Below are 22,067 nucleotides of genomic sequence, written 5' to 3'. Positions count from 1 at the left end.
TTATTGTGTTTACAGGTCGGGTGAGTCAAAAACTCCCCGTTGGAAAGTCCATTTTATGGCCGGACTCTGTCCGTTTGTTTTCTTGAAATTGGGCCCAAATGGGCCTTAGAGTTGGGTTAATGAATAGTTAAGGCTTACTACGGGCCTCGGGGGCTTTAGGCTGGCCCAGGTCCTAGTGCCGGTCCGGCCCATAGGTTGGGTCGTGACACATATATTTTTAACTAAACGTAATAAATAATTATATTTCTATTTATATAATATATAAATCGTATATCATTCTCAAAATATAAAAATAAAAGTTTTCAAAAATTTTTCAAATAAAATATGTAAGATTATTCTTGCTTATTATGCATTAAAACGAAAGTTTTAAAGTTTTTTTAACCCAAAAAGAAAAGATTTTTTTTGATATTTTATTTTTTAATTACTTTCTAAATCAAACTTGTGAAATTTTTATGAATTTATTTTTTATATTTTAAAAGGGAGTAATTTTTTTAATCAACAAATGTTTGGTGGAGTGATAAAAGTTTATTGTCCTATTTTTTTAAGTGGGATAACTGAGAATTAATACTTAGAAAAAGTATCATTAAAAAGAGTATTTACGAATTACGAAAGTATTAAATTTTTATAAATCGTAAAATAAATATAAAAGACACCTTATATAAAAAAGATAATTTTATATAAATAAACTTTCAAAAATGTAAGTCCAAATAGGAATACATGAATTTAAGAAATTGTTTTTGGTAAAACTTATGGTGCAAATTATGCATTATTTTTCTTAAAAATCTTCAACATTCATTTCTTAATGTATTCTTATTTTACAGTCTTCTTTTCTTATTGCCATTAAAATGAAATTAATTAAGCAAGCTGAATGAACAATACCCAAAATTAGTAGTTAATTCATAAATATGAACAGGCTTAAGCCTTCAAAATCCAAGACTCCAAAGTCTATTAAAAAAATAAAAAAAAGAAGACTCCAAAGTCAATAAACGCGTTCAAAGTCTAAGTCTACGCTATGGCCAAAAGTCCTTATTGCGATATATATAAAAGAAACGAAAAAACGAAGCAAAATTCAATTTTGACCCAGAATTTATAATTCATGTTAAAATAAGCTTGTTTTGTATTTTTTTTTTATTTAAATTAATTTAGACTTTTTATTTAAGTGTAAATCAACTCAATTTTTTTTTTAAAAAATAAAATAATAAATTTTCAAAATTTTTTAATAACAAAATATTAATTTTAAATATTAAAATTATCTATTATTTTTATTCAAAATAAAAAAATGAAAGAAAGAACACTTAACAACTCAATTCCTACTTCTTTTTCTTCTTCCTCTTCTAAAAAATCAAAATATCAAGAATATAAAGGCTCAGATACTCAATATCAAGAAAAAAAAAAAAACCCCTCAATTCCAGAAATTGTAGGAAGACCAAAACTCATACCTAAAAAAATAAATATAAGCCCCGTTTGACATGTTAAAATTTGAAATGTTTAATTTATCTATAAATGAATTTCAGATAAAATTTAATTACACATAAATTTTCATGTTTAATATGCTGAAACTTAGAACATATATTTGAATTGAATTTTACAAAATCATATTTGAAATAAATGCAGAGTTGAAGATTTATTTATATTTATTTTCTAAAATGTCCTTGACATACTAATCATATCATATAAATAATAAATTGACAATTATATTTATTTTATTTAACATAATAATCTTATATTTATATGTATTTTTTTTATTAAGATACATAATGTACTCATATTTTATATGTTATTATTCTTAAAATATTATTTAACACTATTTAAATTAAAAATTTAGGATGACAAAATATGAATAATGATATTAAAATGATATATGAGGTTGAAAAAAAAAAAAGTTTTGTGAGGCAAAAGAAGTAAAAGGTGAAAGGATGAGTAGTTTTATTATAAAAATTTTGTAGTAAATTTTATGAAATTCATTTGAAAATTTCATATATTTTAATAGAATTTACGATAATAATATTTAATTATCCAGAATTCAAACTACAGGATTGAAATTCATATATATATATATATATATATATATATATATATATATATATATATATATATATATATATATATACTTTCAAGCATAAAATTTTAGATTTAAAAATAAATTTCATAAAATTTATTTATTATAAATGGACCTTAAATTTAATTATAAGTTTTTTTTTCTTATTTTTTAATTTTTCTTATTTTAATTAAAATTATAAATCATATTAATTTTATAATTATAGAATTTATATTTTATTATTAAAATTTGAAAATTATTATTTTAATTAAAAATTGAGTTGATTTAGAATTAAATTAAAAGTTTTGAATTGATTTAAGAAAAAACAAAAAGTTTGGGCACAGAATTGACTTTTCTTCCAATGAGAAACCAGTTCTTTCACTTTCATACCTACCACCTTCTTCTAAGTCCTCCGCCATTTTAAATCCCAATCAGAACCTAAAGTCCCAAACCCAGAAAAACAAGAAATATGGGTTTTTCTCATGACATATTTGTCTCTCTACTCTTCTTTTATGCTTTTGCCACCAAATTATCAAATGCCCAAGTTGGATTTAAATGCACTCAAACTCGAACCACTTGCACTTCTCTAGTTGGCTACAAATCCCCCAACAAAACCACCATCCTCCACCTCCAAAATTTCTTTAAAGTCCATGACCTGAACTCTTTTCTAGGTGCAAACAACCTTCCTCCTTCTACCTTATCAAACTACACTATAAATGTAGAACAAGTGGTCAAAATCCCAATCCCTTGCATTTGCTCTAATGGGTCTGGTATCTCAAACCATGTTCCTAAGTACACTGTTCAAAAAGACGATGGGCTGTACTATATCGCAAACACCGTGTTCGCTGGTTTGGTCACACACCCACAAATCGCAGAAGTTAATAACATTCCAGATCCCGATTTGATTCAAGTCGGAGAAAAGCTGACGATTCCATTGCCCTGTAGTTGCGATGATGTGGAAGAGCAGAGGGTTGTCCATTATGCGCATGTGGTGGAATCAATGAGCACCATGGAAGGCATTGCAAAGCAGTTTGGAACTAAGAGCGATGTGCTGTTTAAGCTCAATAATATTCCCAATGATAGTAAGCTTATTGCTGGAAACACCATTGACGTTCCCCTCAGAGGTCAGTAATCTTCTCTCTTTTTTGCCTTAGAAGATTATTCTCAATTTTTGGAAATTGATGGCTACCGTTTATCGTTTCGCGTCCCAACTCAGAATGTGTCAATTTTATTAATAAAAGAATTGACATAAAATAGCTTAAAACACAATTTAATGAAGGGATATTATTGGATATATGATATATCTCTGTTAAATTTTAATATTTTTTACACTTATATAAATATAGATATTTTTGTAAATTATGAAAAATAAATTTTATATTTATTTAAATGAAGAAGTACATGTTTTCAATATATAATATGATTTACTATTAATAAAAAATTTCTGTATATTATTAATTATTTTTTTTGACAGCCATAATTATTAATTGTTTTAGTATCTTAATATTTTCGTTAGTAAAATTTTTTATTATAATTTTTTAAAATATTATATTTATTTAATACAATAAATTAATAATAATTTACAATCAATAAACATATTTCGTATAAAACATAAATGAACTCAAAAGGGAAAATACAAAAGAATTCAACTATATTTAAAAAAGAAATAAAAAAAAACAAATTTATGATTAAAAGAATTCATTGAAAGCAATTCAGTTAAAAAGATAAAGGGAGTAGATATTGTTGGTTACGGTGATAGTTTTAAATTAAAATTAAAAGTTATTTTTATAGAAAATCTAACTTCATATAAATAAAAAATAAAATAAACAAAAGCATATTTATTATTAAAAGAATAAATAAAAATTTATTAAAAATAAATAAAAAAGTAGAAACAAGTTATCTCTAACTTACAGTGGTAACTTTAAATTAAAATAATAATTTAATAGTAATTTTAAACTAAAATTAGTGTTAAAAAGATTTTAATGAAATTTTGAGTGACAATTTAATGAAAACTTTATGAAATAATAAAAGAATTGTAAAAACAATCCATGGGGGGATCTTTCTTAAAGGAAGCATTTTTATTTTTAAGGGTAATTGATTTTTTTTAAAATATATTTTTAAGGGCAAAATTGACTTTTTTCTTAAACAAAAATCTAAAAAGAAAATTTTCATACTTGACAAATTTTCAATTGTGACCAATTTTTAAAAATAATATATCAGTAATAATTTTTCATTACCAATAAAAATTCCTACTTTTTTATTCTGCATCTTAAAAAAAAAAGGGCTATAAAAATTTGTAACAATCGTGTAGACATATGATTTGAAAATAATTTTGTAAAATTAATAAATATGATATGCGATTTAATTATTGATTCTTGGCGTAGCGTGGCTTAGCAATTTTTGTTTGTAGTGAACAAATAAATTTCATTCACAAATAGGGATGCAACTTTCATAATAAAATTTATTTTAAATTGAAAAATATTATATTAAAATTATTTTATTAAATAGATAATTATTATAATTTAATTCTATTTCAAAATGGTTTAATCTCAACTTGATGATATGAAACCCCTTCGAGTGCCTTGATAAACTCATAAAGACGATACAGTCTCAATTACACTCCTATACAAATTGAAGAAGTTTAATTTTATATATTTTTAATTTTTTTAATTTAATTTAAAAATTTTAATTTAAATTTAATTTAACTCAAAAATATAAAAATAAAAAAAGTAAATTTCTTAATTTTTAAGCTTAAATGGAAAAATAAAAAAATTTATTTAATAAATTTTAATTTTTAAATTAAATTCAACTTAACTTAATATTTTAAAGTTAAATTAAATAAAAAAAGTTGAAAATAGATAAATTAAACTTTCAAATAAATATAGGTGTTAAATTAAATATTTTACTATTTCGAAAATTATAAAATTATTTTTCTTGTAATAATTTTTGAATAATATTTTTTTTTTATTGATTGAAGATCTATATGACCACAAGCGATATTATAGCATTTTAAAAGTTTAAAAATATTTTAAATATTAAATTAAATTTTATTGAGTCAAGATTACTATATTGATGAAGAAAATGACCGAAGAAAATCTATAATAAATTTCTCTTTGTTTAAGTCTATTGTTTTTCAATAAATTTTATGATAAAATTTATAAATATTATTATAAAAATATATTTTTACATTTAATTAATTATTAAATAAATTTAAATAATAAATATTCAATATATAAAATTTAAATTTATTACAAAACTTTCTTCTTGAATTTGTACTTATCCCAAGCTTCAATATATATTATTTAAATTCATCCAATCCATTTGAGCAAATAAAAAATTCAAAAATATTCGATTTTTTAGCCATCTTATCCTTAACATTTCTACAAGTGACTGCATGAACATTTCTATGCGACATGCAATATGTGTTTCAATTTTACATCAATTTTTATGAATTATAAGAAATAGTAATTTTTTTTTTATATATATTGTTAGAATTAGAATTGAATTTATATGTAGACCTAGCCTCATATTGATTTGCTATAATAAAGGACCCAATTATGGAAAAAATTTATGATTGCTCTGTAATTCTATGGAAGATAAATACCTTTTTTTTTGGGTAAAAAAATATTATAATTGAAATGATAAAAAGTTAACACATAAATAAAAAGTTAATTAAAAATAAAATTATTTTTTTAAACTTCACTTTTGTATTTATAAAATTATAAAATGTTCAATTATATATATATATATATATATATATATATATATATATATATATATATATATATATATATATATATATATATAGTTTTGATTGGCTTGTTATATGGAATCATTGCTATAGATGACAATATATGAATGCGAGTATTTTATGCATAGATGTGAACTGTCATTGGATAATGTAGGCACGTGAAGTTCACAACCTCTGGTTCGCATGTTTGTGAACTTGTCTAAACAAATAAAAACCCAATATATAGCAGCATCTTCATCGACGGATTAAATTAATTAATCTAATAAGGTCCCTGCTTGTAGTGAGTTATTATTATTATTATTATTTTAATTTTTAAAGTGCTGAAATTAAGGGATTTCAGACTAAAAATATCATTAATTTTAGATTAATTATTTTTTAAATATTTAATTATTTGAAATTATCAAAATTATTTAGACAAACGAACATGGATGTCAATGTCAAGAGTTGCCAACCCGAGGCCGCTGAACTTCAAATCCAACTTCTTCAGATAAATAAAAGTCTCCTCTTCCACAGTTCAAACCCAGCAAAAACCCCATTCTGCCCTCTTCTTCTTCTTCTTCTTCTTTGAACATCGCGCAAAAACTCCATTGCAGCCAGAAATGGCTCTTCCTACTGCTCATCTACTTCTCAGTCTAATGCTACTGTTCTTTGCTTCGCTCGCCACTAATTCATCCTCGCAGTCGCAGCCCTTCAAATGCACCACATCCGCCACTTGCCACGCCCTGATTGACTATGTCTCTCCGAATACCAGCACACTCTCCGCCATTGAAGCCCTATTTTCAATCAAAAACCTCCGCTCCCTCCTCGGCGCTAATAATTTCCCTCTCTCGACCTTACCCAACCAAACTGTAGCCGCGCAGCAGACTATCAAGATCCCCTTCACTTGCTTGTGCTCCAACGGGACTGGCATCTCTAACAAGAAACCCACCTACATCGTTCAATCAGGCGACGACCTTGATCATATCGCTAGGGAGGTGTTCTCAGGATTGGTGACGAATCAGCAAATCGCGGCCGTTAATAATATAAAGAACGCGAGCTTGATTCATCCAAGGGATGAGCTGTGGATTCCGTTACCGTGCAGCTGCGATGAGGTAGGAGGAGAGAGAGTTGTCCATTATGGACACGTGGTGGAAGCCGGGAGCACGCTGGAGTTGATTGCAGAGGAATACGGCACTACTAAAGACACGCTTATGAGCCTTAATTCAATTGTTAATGACAGTTCTCTCATGGCTGGCCAAGTTCTTGATGTCCCACTCAAAGGTTTTCCCTTCTTTTCTTTCCTTTTCACTTCCGTAGACATCTTAATCACTTTTTTTTCTCCCTTTTAGTTTTAAATATTTAGTATTAATATTCTCAAAAAAAAAAAAGTATTAAGATTTTTTTAAGGGATTAGTATTAAGATTAATGGCGCATTTGGTAGGTATAACAGAGTGGAGGAAAAACTATCTTAATAATGGTTAAGTGAGAAGAAGTCTAATTAAAATTTCTAAGATAAGATTTATTTATTTTTTACTCAAAGATTAAGCGTGTTTGATATAAAATTCAAGTAAAAAATAAGGGTAAATTATTTTGTTAGTTCTTGTGTGATATGTCATTTTGAAAAATACAATAAAATGTATTTAAGTTTTGGTTTGGTCATATAATTTTGTTCTTCCATCTATTTTTATAAACTTTTATTGTTAATGAAAATTAAAAATATTTTAATATATTTTTAATATAAATTATTATTTTGCTCTAAATTTCACAATTGTGAATACTTTTTCCATAAGCTTTAACATTATTAATACTTTTTTTTTCCCATAAGTTTTAATAGACAGAGTGATTGAAGTGTGGATAGAATTAAATTTTAGAAACATTTTAATCTATTTTTAAAATATAAAAATTTAATTGTTAATTATGATACAATATAAAAAAATTAATTTATTTAAAATAAATATAGATAACAGAAGTAGATGTTTAATAGTAATAAATATAATTATAAATAAATTAACATAATTATATAACTATTAAAAAAAAAAAAAATCCCCAACTCATTCCTCATCCTTTTACCTCATAAAAGGGAGTAACACCAACTCCAAAAGCGCTAAGGGGTAAGTATTAAGCTCAGTTTTTCTCCCCAAACCAATAGGTACCTCTCTAGGAACATAGCCTAAGGCACACAAGTGTTAAGGTTAGGCGCGTAGGTGGAATGAGTTTAATATTTTGTTATTTTATTGGATATGAATTTAGGGGTGGCCACGGTTCAGGAACCGCCGCTTACGGTTCTTGAACCGTCGGTTCAGGTTCAGGTTCATGTTCAGGTTTAATAAAATCATGAACCTGAACTAAACCATCATGGGACGATTTGGAAGACGGTTCTTGAACCGCCGGTTCCGGTTCGAGCCTCGGTTTAAAACGGTTTACAAGAGGATTCAAAAAATGACAGTTCAAGACGGTTTGAAGGACGGTTTGGAAGCGGTTTTGGGGCGGTTTAAGAACGACTTAAAAGGAAAAAATTAGAGGAAAATTTTATTGATTTATAATGTAAGTTATATTTGTAAAAATATTTTAATTTTTCTTAGAAATCTTTTAATCAAAATAAAATAAGAATAAAAAGAATAAAATTAACTTATTTTTAAGAAAAATTTAATAAGTAAAGACTTGAACTTATTAAAAACTAGAGATGAAATTAATTTAAAAAAAAAATTAGAAAAGGTTGCATGAACTTAATTTTGCCAATGTATCCCTTTAGGATTTAGAGGAATCAAAATTTTCAGTTATAAGTTGAGAGAAGGGAGATTGAGGTGGTTTGGTCATGTGAAGCATAGACATAGGAAAGTTCCAGTTAGACAAGTAGAGCACATTGGTTTAGAGAATAGAAAGAAAAAAATAGGTAGACCTAAACTGACTTGAAGGAGAATAGTACAACATGATTTAAAAGTATTACACATTTTCGAGGATTTAACCCAAAATCGTTTAGAGTGGAGAAAAAAAATATCCATATAGCTGATCCCAATAAATTTTTGGGATAAAAACTTAGTTGAATTGAGTTGAGTTGAGTATTACTTGCCATTTTTTAAAAAATTATATGATAATTGATAATTAAAAAAATATAAAAGAAAAAAAATCATAATAGAGGGTATTGAAAATTTTATTGAATATATAAAGTAATAACAGAGTAATTGATATAGTATTAAAAATTTTAGTGAGCATATAAAATAATAAAGTAGGAGAATTATGAAAGTATTGAGAATTAAAAGGAGTGTAGAAAATAATTATTTAGAAAATTTGAGAGAAATTGAAAGAGTATTGAGAATTAAAAAGAGTATAGAGAATAATTGTGTAGAGAATTAATAATATATATATATATATATATATATATATATATATATATATATATATATATATATATATATATATATATATATGAATTAGGAGTGGAGTGAAGTATTTATTGAATTTTTTTGTATTTAAATCGCTAGTTTGATCCGGTTCAGAATTGCCGGTTCACGGTTTCTAAAAAATATGAACCTGAACCAAACCGTAGAAGGACGGTTTTGGTTCGGTTCGAAACCGGTTCTGGTTTTGACCGTTTCCGGTTCGATTTTGACCGAACCGGTTCCGGTTCGGTTCCGGTTCGAAACCGGACCGTGGCCACCCCTAATGAGATTGTTGTTTAGAGTTCACATATAAAGAATACAAGAAGTCAAAGGATTTATAAGGGTGAAAAACCAGCTAATTAATTGATTAGTTCTAAACTTTTAGTAATGTGTAATCTAAATCAAAGCAAACCCATCTCTTTGCAGACTCTTGCCTCCCGTCATTTAGTCACTTCTAATCCATTCAATTCAATTCAGTAATAATTATCTATTTTAGGATGATTTTTTTTTCATTGGATTATCTATCCTTTGCCATGGTTTTTCTTTTTAAGAAAAACCTGTTATTGGTTAGTGGTTTGAAAATTTTCAAACTCAGCAATAAATGAGTGGGGGCATTCATAGCCACACTTTACTTGGACAGATGCGGGCTCCTATCTATTCTCTCTACAGCTAAACTATTAAACACATCTATATTTTGTTTGATTAGAGCTCAGCTATCTCTTCAATTTCCTTGCAAATCTAGCCAAGTAGTTGAATATGTGGTCATCTAATTGCTTTTTTCTTCTAAACTGGATATTTCCTCATTTGATACTCAAATTCTTTTCTTTTTTACTTTTTAGTCAATTAGATAAAATTCCAACATTTTTAAAAGGTACTTTGATATATTAGGTTTGTTCATTGCCCTAATGTGTAGAGGTATAGTGTAATAAATTATTTAACCTATTTTAAAAATTTGATTATACTTTTGAAATTTAGAAAGTTAATATTTTACTTCCCAAATTGTTATATAGTAGAACACGAATATTCAAAGTAATGTAAGAATTGAAATGCCTAATTTTAAAATAGTAGCTAGGAATGATAGCATATATGGTCCCCATTCCACTATCTTCTCTTCTATGCCAGTGGTGACCATTGATTCAATTGCTGTACGTACGAGCTATAGCAGTATAGGATTCAATTTTTGTATGCAAATGTCCCTATAATAAGTGGGTCCTCTTTTCCATACAAATGCCCCTGTAAGTTTTTTTGTTTTAATATAAAAAAAATTGTTGCATACAGCTTTGGCAAATGTACCTATAATATGTGGGTCCTCTTTTCCATATGACATGTTGCTTCTGTTCTTTCATCATGTCAGGCATATATTGCCTCATCCCAGTGTTCAATAATTATTTTTGCCGCCTTAGCATAATATTGAGAAAGTGGGGTTTTGAGTGAATAGTGATAAATACCTGTCTCCCAATCCTTTATAAAACAAATTAAAAAAAAAAAAACATTTAGCTAATATCTCAAATGATTATTTATTTTGTAATTTTTCATTTTGTTAAATTTTTTTTCTTAAAGAGAAAAGGGGTGTTTTTGAGTTTGAATTATTCAAGTGATTTTTTATGGATTAATGATGTTCTGTTGTTAATTCGCAGCTTGTAATTCATCGGTGATCGCTAGCTCGCTAGATTACCCTTTACTCGTTCCTAATGGCACTTATGTCTTCACTGCTAACAGTTGCATGAGATGCAACTGTGATTCTGCAAAAAACTGGACGTGAGTGTATTGCTCAAATCTGTCTTTTTTGTGTTGAAATATTTAGCCAAATTTATTCCTTGAAAGTAATAATTTCCTTGTAATTTTTCTCTCATTCTCCAGATTACAATGTCAGCCATCTCAGCTTAGACCAGCTAACAACACCTGGCTAACTTGTCCTTCCACCACGCTATGTGAAGGTGCGGACAATTTATCCATTGGAAACACCACAATTGTAGGCTGCAACCAAACAAGCTGTGCCTATTCTGGGTTCAATAACCAAACTATCTTGACAACACTTGCCACAGTAAATACTTGTCCAGCCATCAGTCCAGGTAGAATTGCTGGCACCAACACTTTAACTTTCCTCCACCATCTCATATCTTATATAATAAACTTGTTTGGTATTTATATTAAAATGGTTAATGTTCATATAGTTGGGTTTAATTTCACTTGTGATCATTACAGTTATCATTGCATTTAGTATAGTTACTAATTTTGTTTTTTGGGTTTGAACATAGGTCCTGGAAATAATACTTCGAAGATCGGTTTGAGTTGGAAGTTCCTTTTCATTTCTGTTCATCTAATTATGCTTTGTCTACATCTTCTTTGGTAAAATATATGTGCTTCTTTGCGGGTGTCCTTTCTTGTGTGAAATGAGGATGTAAAAAACATGACGTCAACGATCTCTTTTCAGTTAGTTTGTGTATGAGTAATTTATTTGTTCAATCAATAAATTAGAAGATGGAACTGGAAGTTGAAAACTCTGGCTAATTCCTACAGCTTTTTCACGAATTATACAGAAGATAGTGTAGTCTGATTTGTGGCATTAATGGTTTTTGTATTGTTGATCTCAGTGGTCATTTTTGGTTGGGCCAGAATGTCTCCTTTGCATTTTTTTTTTCAATTAGCTTCAATTGAAATTCGAGTTTGAGACCTAATAACTAAGTACTGTTGAGCTATAACTCATTAGTGGCTACATTGCATTTTAAACCAAGAACCTCACAGGTTTAACCTCCTTTCTCTGGTGACTTGTTTGTAGTTTGCGATTTCAACTATTAGATTGGTCTTTATATTTACATTCAAGGATGGTGATTTATGAAGCATGTTTTATTTTGATGAAAACAATTATAGTATAGAATTCATTCAAGTCTCAGTGGCTACCAATACACAAATCACAATGCCCTCATTTGAGGCCTACAAAATTCATTAAATCGGTTTTTCTACTGTGTAAATATTGCACTCGTTAAGATTTATTTAATATATTCAGTAGCATGGAGAATTACAATTTCAATAATAAATACACTCCATTGTAGAAAAAAGCACATTTAGAATTAAAATTATAGTTATTGATCCAAGTGAGATGCATGTGTAAAAGACGCATTAAATAAATTTTAATGAATGCATATTTGCACCCATTAAAAAAATTATTATTAAATATCCTGTTAGTAGTATGCTCTAGAGCATATCATTTTATATGTATCTTGTACATAATTTTATTAATAAAAGGCAATTACACTTTTCTATTTATATAATCTATTTATGTGCAATTGAAAAGGTCCATTGATATTTTATTAGAAATTTTATTCTTAAATTGTTAAGAATATGAATGATAGTATTTCTAGTACAAAGTATCATAAATTGGTTCACAATCGAGGATACTTCACAAAGGATATGACTTATCCAGAAAAATTGTAATCATTTTTGTTCTCAAAGTATTAAAATGAGATATTAATAAGTTGGAGTGGTGAGTCACATACAACATAACAAACATGATAGACGCGTATATATAATAAGTAGGCAGAACCAGTGACGCTTATAACAAGCTAGAGGAGCTACATTTGGAGCTCTTGGAGTCTTCCTAAGGGATTAAGATGATTGATTTTGCGCCTTGGAGGTTAGAAATCAATAATCCCTCTTTTAGTTAGAGTTTAATGAGATCAAATTTTAAACCTCAATTCTTGAAGCAAATGAACCTCTAATGCATGCTAAAATATGTTTTGATATGCCTATGGGCATTAGAAATTGGCTAAGTACATAACTCACTTGGTATGTTGAATGTAACCCTAAAAATAATTTTAAAATTTAATGCTCTAATGCCCTTAAATCCATGCTTCCATGCCTTCAATTGGTATCAGAGCCACTATATTTGCCATCAGGATTGTTTTTGAGGCTCAATTGTGTGATTGGATGAAATTTGGGTTGATTCAAAGTTGGTTCGGATAAAAAAACCGAAGGAGTACCATTCTGCCACAAGAAACACGACATGTACCGTGTTCTGGGTTTTTACATGGCCCAGGGCGTGTTTTCGTCGCACACGGCCGTGTTAACGCGCGCCCAGGGGCGTGTCGCTGAAAGACATGGCCTCTGTGTCTTTCTCGCGCCCTAGCCCATGTCGGGTAGTGTTTACACGGCCCAGCCCATGTCCGAGCGTGTCTCAAGCCGTGTAAATTGTTACACGGGCCGTGTTTTTCCAATAAAGGCGTGTTTGGCTTAATTTTTGGCTCTTTATGCAATTGTTGTATAATTTTGGACCCAGAATTAAGCTTAAACCTAATTAAATAGTTTAATTAGGATTTCCAATCATACAAATAATTTTGAAAAATTGTTTTCATAAAATTAAATTTAGAAAAAGTTTCTAAATTTAATATTATTTTGAATAAGATTCAAATTAAATCCTAATTCAATATGTGATATCCTATTTATTTTAACATGTATATTTTATTTAATTGTTAAATTTTAATATGCATGATGGATGATCATGGAAAATAAAAGACCAATATAATTGGATTTATTTCTTTTATTTTTTTTTGAAATGTAAAATAATTAATTTTATTTTAGTGGCATGCATCATAAATGTTGTAATTATGTTTGTTCCCAAAGTATTAAAATGAGATATTAATAAGTTGGAGTGGTGAGTCACATACAACATAACAAACATGATAGACGCGTATATATAATAAGTAGGCAGAACCAGTGACGCTTATGACAAGCTAGAGGAGCTACATTTGGAGCTCTTGGAGTCTTCTTAAGGGATTAAGATGATTGATTTTGCGCCTTGGAGGTTAGAAATCAATAATCCCTCTTTTAGTTAGGGTTTAATGAGATCAAATTTTAAACCTCAATTCTTGAAGCAAATGAACCTCTAATGCATGCTAAAATATGTTTTGATATGCCTATGGGCATTAGAAATTGGCTAAGTACATAACTCACTTGGTATGTTGAATGTAACCCTAAAAATAATTTTAAAATTTAATGCTCTAATGCCCTTAAATCCATGCTTCCATGCCTTCAATTGGTATCAGAGCCACTATATTTGCCATCAGGATTGTTTTTGAGGCTCAATTGTGTAATTGGATGAAATTTGGGTTGATTCGAAGTTGGTTCGGATCAAAAAACCTAAGGAGTACCATTCTGCCACAAGAAACACGGCCTGGACCGTGTTCTGGGTTTTTACATGGCCCAGGGCGTGTTTTTGTCACACACGGCCGTGTTAACGCGCGCCCAGGGGCGTGTCGCTGAAAGACATGGCCTCTGTGTCTTTCTCGCGCCCTAGCCCGTGTCGGGTAGTGTTTACACGGCCCAGCCCATGTCCGAGCGTGTCTTAAGCCGTGTAAATTGTTACACGGGCCGTGTTTTTCCAATAAAGGCGTGTTTGGCTTAATTTTGGCTCTTTATGCAATTGTTGTATAATTTTGGACCCAGAATTAAGCCTAAACCTAATTAAATAATTTAATTAGGATTTCCAATCACACAAATAATTTTGAAAAATTGTTTTCATAAAATTAAATTTAGAAAAAGTTTCTAAATTTAATATTATTTTGAATAAGATTCAAATTAAATCCTAATTCAATATGTGATATCCTATTTATTTTAACATGTATATTTTATTTAATTGTTAAATTTTAATATGCATGATGGATGATCATGGAAAATAAAAGACCAATATGATTGGATTTATTTCTTTTATTTTTTTTTTGAGATGTAAAATAATTAATTTTATTTTAGTGGCATGTATCATAAATGTTGTGATAAGTTAGGATGTAATTTCATTTATTTAAGGACTTTAAAGTCCATATTCTTGTATATTCACCTTGGTATTCCAAGAGTTACAATGTAATTGGATTGCAAGAAACACCTTGGTATTCCAAGAGTTACAATGTAATTGGATTGCAAGAAGAACAAAGAGGTCAAGAGCATTGGTAGGAACAGTGAGAGGAGATCAAGATGTTGATTATGTACTCCTTCAGTAATTCTTGTAAATAATATAGATGAAATACACCTAGGAATGCCTTAATTCAATTCTTGGTGGCTCAGAATTGAATCCCTTAGAAAGTCCATGATCATGCCATATTATTTGTTTATCCATGTATGCATGAGATGTGTATGAATATATGCAAATATGTGATATATGCATGCCAACTGGATAATGTGCAAATTGAGACCATAATAGTAATTAAGTCGACCACAAAATCTTCCAAACAAATGATTAAGTTGGTAATGGTATAATTATGGTAATTATATCATGGCCTTCCATTGAGGCAATTATTTTAAGAAATTTTAAACACTTTCATTATTAGCTATGAAAAACATGGGAATAATGCATTTGTTTAAGAGGCTTTCTTAAGAATAATTGTCAAGCATAAGATGTTGTAAGTATGTGAATGCTTGGTGGTCAATAATGGATGTGCCTGAGGTCATTAAAGTTATTTGCATGCTTACTAGCTCAATGGGATCAACTTAACTAATAAACCAATAATGGATGTGCCTGAGGTTTTGAGCATTAGGGGCCAAATAAATGATTGAACCTTACATGAGATGTGATGGGCAAGGAGTTGCTTACTTATAGTTTATTGTGATTCCAATAATGGATGTGCCTGAGGAAGATCAATAAGACTATAAGAATTCAATCACCCACTAGATATGTAACACCCCTCACCCGTCTACAGTGTAGCCGAGCAAGGCGTGTCACACGGAGTGCCGGAGCACCTGATCTTATCTGATTTCATTAAAGTTCTTGATTTACTTGTTCAAAAACTTTATCTAAGGTTTAGGCTATTTTTACTGTTTATCAAAATCTGACTAATTTGGAAATTTTAAAAATTTTAACGACAATCCAGCAGAGTGTAGGCTGTAATTTGGACTAATAGTTCTTCTGAACCTACCAAAAACAATTTCAATATATACTCAAATTCACGACTCAGAATCAGTCTCAAAATTTCTCATACTCAATCTCAATCAGAATCATCATGATCAGATACTTAACTCATATATTAGAATTCTTATATTTCATTATCTTACATAATTTGCTAACTAATTACATAAGTTTGTCAAGCACATGATATACAAATAATTTACAATATACTTAGAATGAACAAAATACATAACATGTGTAAATATGAGCCCTATCTACATGCATTGCTGAGGAGGTGACAACCTTATACACTTCTGACACTTCTGCAGATCTGGACTCCAAAATCTCAGTCGAAGTACCTGCACGAGGAAAACAATTCCATCACGCTAAGCATTTCTGCTTAGTGGTGCAATAGTATAACAAGAAATAATATATACAAATAAAGAAAGAAATAAATCATAATTCCGATACTTAACTGTTGAAGCTTTAGCCATAGGATCTAAATCATTGTACATGTATGGATATGTTTTGTATTTAAATAACATTTTGTATGTACCTGATGCTTTTAAGAACATCATTTCTGTATCTAGTTGGACTAGAAATGGTTATAAATTTCAGTTCACAAATGATGTTTGTAATATTTATTTTAGAAATGAATATGTTGGCTCAGGTTATATGCATGATATACTTTATTATTTGGATAATAATGATAAATACAAATTGAATGGAAGCAATCTAAATGAATGTAATGCCATAATGAAAATCAACTCCAGTCCAAAACATCTTTAGTACTTAAGATTAGGTCACATTGTAGAAGATAGGATTACAAAGCTGAAGAAAATGAGGATTTTATCTTCATTGGGTTCTGAGTGTACTCCAACTTGTGAATCTTGCTTTCAAGACAAAATGACTAGATCACCTTTTGTCGGACAAGGGTTAAGAGATGAAAATATTTTGGAACTAATACATAGTGATGTATGTGGTCCATATAAGAAAATGGCTAGAGGTGGTTTTCATTACTTTATTATCTTTACTGATGACAAATCAAGGTTTGGGTATTTGTATTTGATGAAATACAAATATGAATCCTTTGAAAAGTTCAAAGAATTTAAATCTGAAGTGGAAAATCAAATGGGAAAAATTATTAAAACTCTTTGATCAGATCGTGGAGGTGAATACTTAAGTACTGAATTTGATGAATACTTGAAAGAACATTGCATTATTTTCCAGTTGACTCCTCTAAGAATACCACAATTAAATGGTGTATCTGAAAGGAGAAACTGTGCCCTATTAGATATGGTATGTAGCATGATGAGCTACACTAACATGCCAATGTTCTTTTGGGGATTTACATTAGAATTAACTTTGCATATTCTGAATAGGATTCCATCAAAGTCGGTCTCTTCCATACCTTATGAGATATGGCATGGAAGAAAACCAAGTCTTAAGCATGTTAAGATTTGGGGTTGTCCAACTTACATTAAAAAGCTGAAGACTGATAAATTGGAAACCAAATCAGAAAAAGGTTGATTTGTTGGATATCCAAAAGAAAGTTTTGGATATTATTTTTATTTGCCTACATCACAAAAGGTTGTGATAAGCAGAGATGTCATATTTCTTGAACAACAGCTTATTCAAGAAGGTGGCAAAGGAAGGCAAATAGAGTTAGAATTAGAGAATTCTGACCAACCAACAAATCAGATGGATATAGTTCCATCTAATCAACCTAAGTCTATTGATGATACATCTACAATAATTTCTCGCAGGTCTACCAAAATATCTCACCCACCAGAGAGATATGGTTTTCTTCATGAAGATGAACAAGAGTTGTTTGCTTATGAAGAAACAGATCATAGAGATGATCCTTTAACCTATGAAGAAACTATATCAGATATAAACTCTTCTAAATGGATTGAAGCTATGAAATCCAAAATGGATTCCATGTATAAGAACCAAGTTTGGAATCTTGTTAACCCACCTGAAGGTATTGTACCTATAGATAATAAATGGGTTTTCAAGAAGAAAATTGATTCTGATGGAAAGGTAGAAACCTATAAAGTAAGGCTAGTTACGAAAGGGTTTCGCCAAAGACAAGGAATCGACTATGAGGAGACTTTCTCACCTGTTGCCATGCTTAAATCTATTAGGATTTTATTAGCAATAGCTGCATACTATGATTATAAAATTTGGCAGATGGATGTCAAAATAACTTTTCTCAATGGAAACATTAAAGAAAACATTTTCATGGAACAACCTAGGGGTTTTGAATCCTAAGATCATTCTAAAGTGTGCAAGCTAAAACAATCTATTTATGGGTTAAAACAAGCTTTGAGGAGTTGGAACATCCATTTTGATGAATCCATTAAATCATTTGGTTTTATAAAAAATGTGGATGAGCCATGTATTTATAAGAAGATTAGTGGGAGTGCTGTCACTTTCCTTATCTTATATGTATATGACATATTATTAATAGGCAATAACGTAGGTATGTTAACAACTGTCAAGGTATGGTTGTCACATTTTCCATGAAAGACTTAGGGGAAGCAACCTATATTCTTGAAATTCGCATATATAGAGATAGAGCGAAAAGAATAATTAGTTTGTCCCAAAGTCTATACTTGAAAAAGATGTTAAAAAGGTTTAACATGCTTGATTCCAAGAGATGATTGTTACCAATAAGACATGGTATCTATCTTTTTAAGGAGATGTCTCTAAAAACACCTGAAGAAAGAGACAAAATGGCTAGGATTCCATATGCTTCGGCTATTGAAAGTTTAATGTATGCAATGCTGTGTACTAGGCCAAATATTGCTTATGTTGTTAGTTTGACTAGCAGATTTCAATTCAATCCAGGTTTGGAGCACTAGATAGTTGTCAAGAATATCCTTAAGTACTTAAGAAGAACTAAGGATTTATTTTTGATCTATAGAGGTAGCGACCTACAATTGGATGGTTATACTGATTCTGATTTTCAATCAGATATTGATGATAGAAAGTCCATCTCTGGTTTTATGTTCATTTGTAATGGAGGAGCAGTTAGTTGGAAGAGTTTCAAACAGAGTACAATTGCTGACTCCACTACAGAAGCTGAGTATATTACTGCATTAGATGTTGCAAAAGAAGTTGTTTGGATAAAGAAGTTCATGAAAGAACTTGCAGTAGTTCCTTTCATTGAGTCAGCAGTTCCTCTTCACTATGACAACAATAGAGCAGTCATTCAGGCTAAGGAACCTCGGTCTCACTAGAAATCCAAACACATAGAAAGACGCTATCACATTATCAGAGAAATAGTTGGGCGAGACAATGTAGCCATGTAGAAAATAGCATCAGCAGAAAATCTAGTTGATCCATTCACAAATGCTATGTCACAAACTCAGTTAGACCGACATCTTAAGAAGATGGGTCTAAGATACTGTAATGAATGACTATAGTGCTAGTGGGAGATTGTTAGTAGTATGCCCTAGAGCATATCATTTTGTATGTATCTTGTACATAATTTTATTAATAAAAGGCAATTACACCTTTCTATTTACATAATCTATTTATGTATAATTGAAAAACTCCATTGATATTTTATTAGAAATTTTATTCTTAAGTTGTTAAAAATATGAGTGACAGTATTTTTAGTACAAAGTATCATAAATTGGTTCACAATCGAGGATACTTCACAAAGGACATGACTTATCCAAAAAGATTGTAATCATGTTTGTTCCCAAAGTATTAAAATGAGATATTAATAAGTTAGAGTGGTGAGTCACATACCACATAACAAACATGATAGGCGCTTGTATATGATAAGTAGGTCGAACTAGTGACGCTTATGATAAGCTAGAGGAGCTACATTTGGAGCTCTTGGAGTCTTCCTAAGGGATTAAGACGATTGATTCTGAGCCTTGGAGGTTAGAAATCAATAATCCCTCTTTTAGTTAGGGTTTAATGAGATCAAATTCTAAACCTCAATTCTTGATAGTAAATGAAACTCTAATGCATGCTAAAATGTGTTTTGGTATGCCTATGGGCATTAGAAATTGGCTAGGTACATAACTCACTTAGTATGTTGAATGTAACCTTAAAAATAATTTTAAAATTCAATGCTCTAATGCCCTTAAATCCATACTTCCATGCCTTCATATCCATCATAATTAATTCCAATGTACAAGTAGTTAATCGTCACTAATGTTCGATTGTCATTCAAGCAAGGTAAAATCATTCCGTATTTAAAAAAAATACGCATTTATTCATAATAGTCCATAATCATCCTCATTTGAAAAAATTATTATTAAATATCCATCGTAATTAATTCCAATGTACAAGTAGTTAATCGTCACTAATGTTTGATTATCATTTAAGCAAGGTAAAATCAATCCGTATTTAAAAAAAAAATCCGTAGTTATTCATAATAGTCCATAATCATCCTCATTTAGCTTACAATCATTATTTATATATGGTTTCCATCCAAACGGGATATCGAAAACACATATGTTCATTTATACCTATTATGCCAAACTTAGAAACTAAGTTTAGAAATTACTAACATGAAATCCGACACCACGAATGCGATCCATGTAGAAATTGAATGAGTCACTTTCCTATTCAATCAAAATGCAAATTAGGACCAATTTGGAGTCCAATTAGCTAGTTTGATCTGAATGTAATAATATATAGAAGGTTTTTCACCATTAATATAAGTAAAAGATCAAATAGCATCTATACATTTTTTTTATTAAATAACAAACTTAATAACTCAAAAAATTCTATTTCACTTTGGATTTAATTAGTATTTCTTTATTTTATTTGTTATATTTAATTTTAATTCTATTTTAATTTGAATTTAATCGATGCCCATAATACTTTATATAAGAACTTTTTTTTAATAAAAACTTTATCATTATTTTTTAGCTTTTTTAGCAATTAAAACAAAAAAAATCAATTATTCTATTGTATAATTCTTATTTGATTTATCATTTAGTTATTTTAAATTGTTTTTGTCATTTTTGATATTATGGTTCACATATAAAAATCAACACCATTGCTTTTGATAGAGACCATTTAATAATATAAGTAATCTAAGCAGCAAAGATGGACAAATTCGTGCTCCCTCAACTGAGGTCTCTAAAATTTAGGGATTTACCCAACCTCAAATGTTTTTGCAGTGGAAAATATGTACTTTGAATTGCCAACTTTACATCTTTAGTAGAAATGTGTTATTAAAAAAGATGAAAAGTTTTGGAATAGTAGTACAACGGATGTTTTTACTCCTTCCAGAGGGCTCAGGCAAGGGGATCCCCTCTCCCCATACTTGTTTGTTTTGTGTATTGAGAGGCTTGCTCATGGCATTCAATAAGCTATGTCTCAAGGAGCTTGGTTTCCCATTCAGCTCTCTAATAATGGACCTCGGCTCTCCCATTTATTTTTCGTGGATGATTTGGTCTTGCTTGCTCTAGCTTCCATGGATCAAGTACATGTGATTAAAAGAGTCTTGGAGGATTTCAATATTTGTTTGAGTCAAAAAGTGAGTCTAGCAAAAACTCAGGTTTACTTTTCTCCAAATGTTCGATCCTCTTTGAAGAATGCTATGTGTAAAAGATTTGGGTTCAAAGCTACTGAGGACTTGGGCAAACATTTGGGGGTGCCATTGTTACACTCTCGTGTTGTCAAAAAGACATATTAATTTTTGTTGGATAAATCAAGAATCGGTTGTCTTCTTGGCAAAGCTCCAAGCTCTCTTTTGCTGGCCGTGTCACATTAGCACAATCGGTCCTCTCGACAATGCCTATTTATACTATGCAAACCACTAAAATTCTAGCCATTATCGGTGAGGAAATTGAGAAAAATATTAGGAGCTGCATTTGGGGATCTTCTCCGCATAATCAGAAGTTAGCTCTTGTACCTTGGGAGGTCGTTCAATGCCCTAAAGAGCTTAGAGGTTGGGCTTTAGAAGTCTTTCAGATTTGAATATTGCTTTTTTCATGAAGCTGGGATGGAGTTTGCTTAAGGATTGGGATTCTCTTTGGGTTCAGATTGTTCGAGCTAAATATAAAGTTGATA

The 22,067-nt window shown here is 29.7% G+C and overlaps 1 protein-coding gene across 2 annotated transcripts; it reads left to right on the top strand.

Moving 5' to 3' along the window:
• The first annotated feature begins 2,394 nt into the window (after nt 1–2,394).
• On the top strand, nt 2,395–11,649 carry LOC110640760 (lysM domain-containing GPI-anchored protein 2). 2 transcript variants are annotated; one of them, XM_058145967.1, is made up of 4 exons: nt 2,395–3,162; nt 10,786–10,906; nt 11,009–11,220; nt 11,407–11,649. In XM_058145967.1, exons 1-4 carry the CDS (start codon nt 2,508–2,510, stop codon nt 11,499–11,501), a joined length of 1,083 nt encoding a protein of 360 aa, XP_058001950.1. In that variant the 5' UTR covers nt 2,395–2,507; the 3' UTR covers nt 11,502–11,649. The 2 variants fall into 2 exon arrangements, with proteins under 2 accessions (XP_058001950.1, XP_021647918.1); XM_021792226.2 differs by lacking the exon at nt 2,395–3,162 and adding an exon at nt 6,203–7,049.
• Nucleotides 11,650–22,067: the final 10,418 nt, after the last annotated feature.

The sequence above is a fragment of the Hevea brasiliensis genome, chromosome 1 (genome assembly GCF_030052815.1).
Source record: "Hevea brasiliensis isolate MT/VB/25A 57/8 chromosome 1, ASM3005281v1, whole genome shotgun sequence".
NCBI lineage: Eukaryota > Viridiplantae > Streptophyta > Magnoliopsida > Malpighiales > Euphorbiaceae > Hevea > Hevea brasiliensis.
Note: the sequence above shows the minus strand (reverse complement) of the source record. Positions and strands in the feature narration are given on the sequence as shown.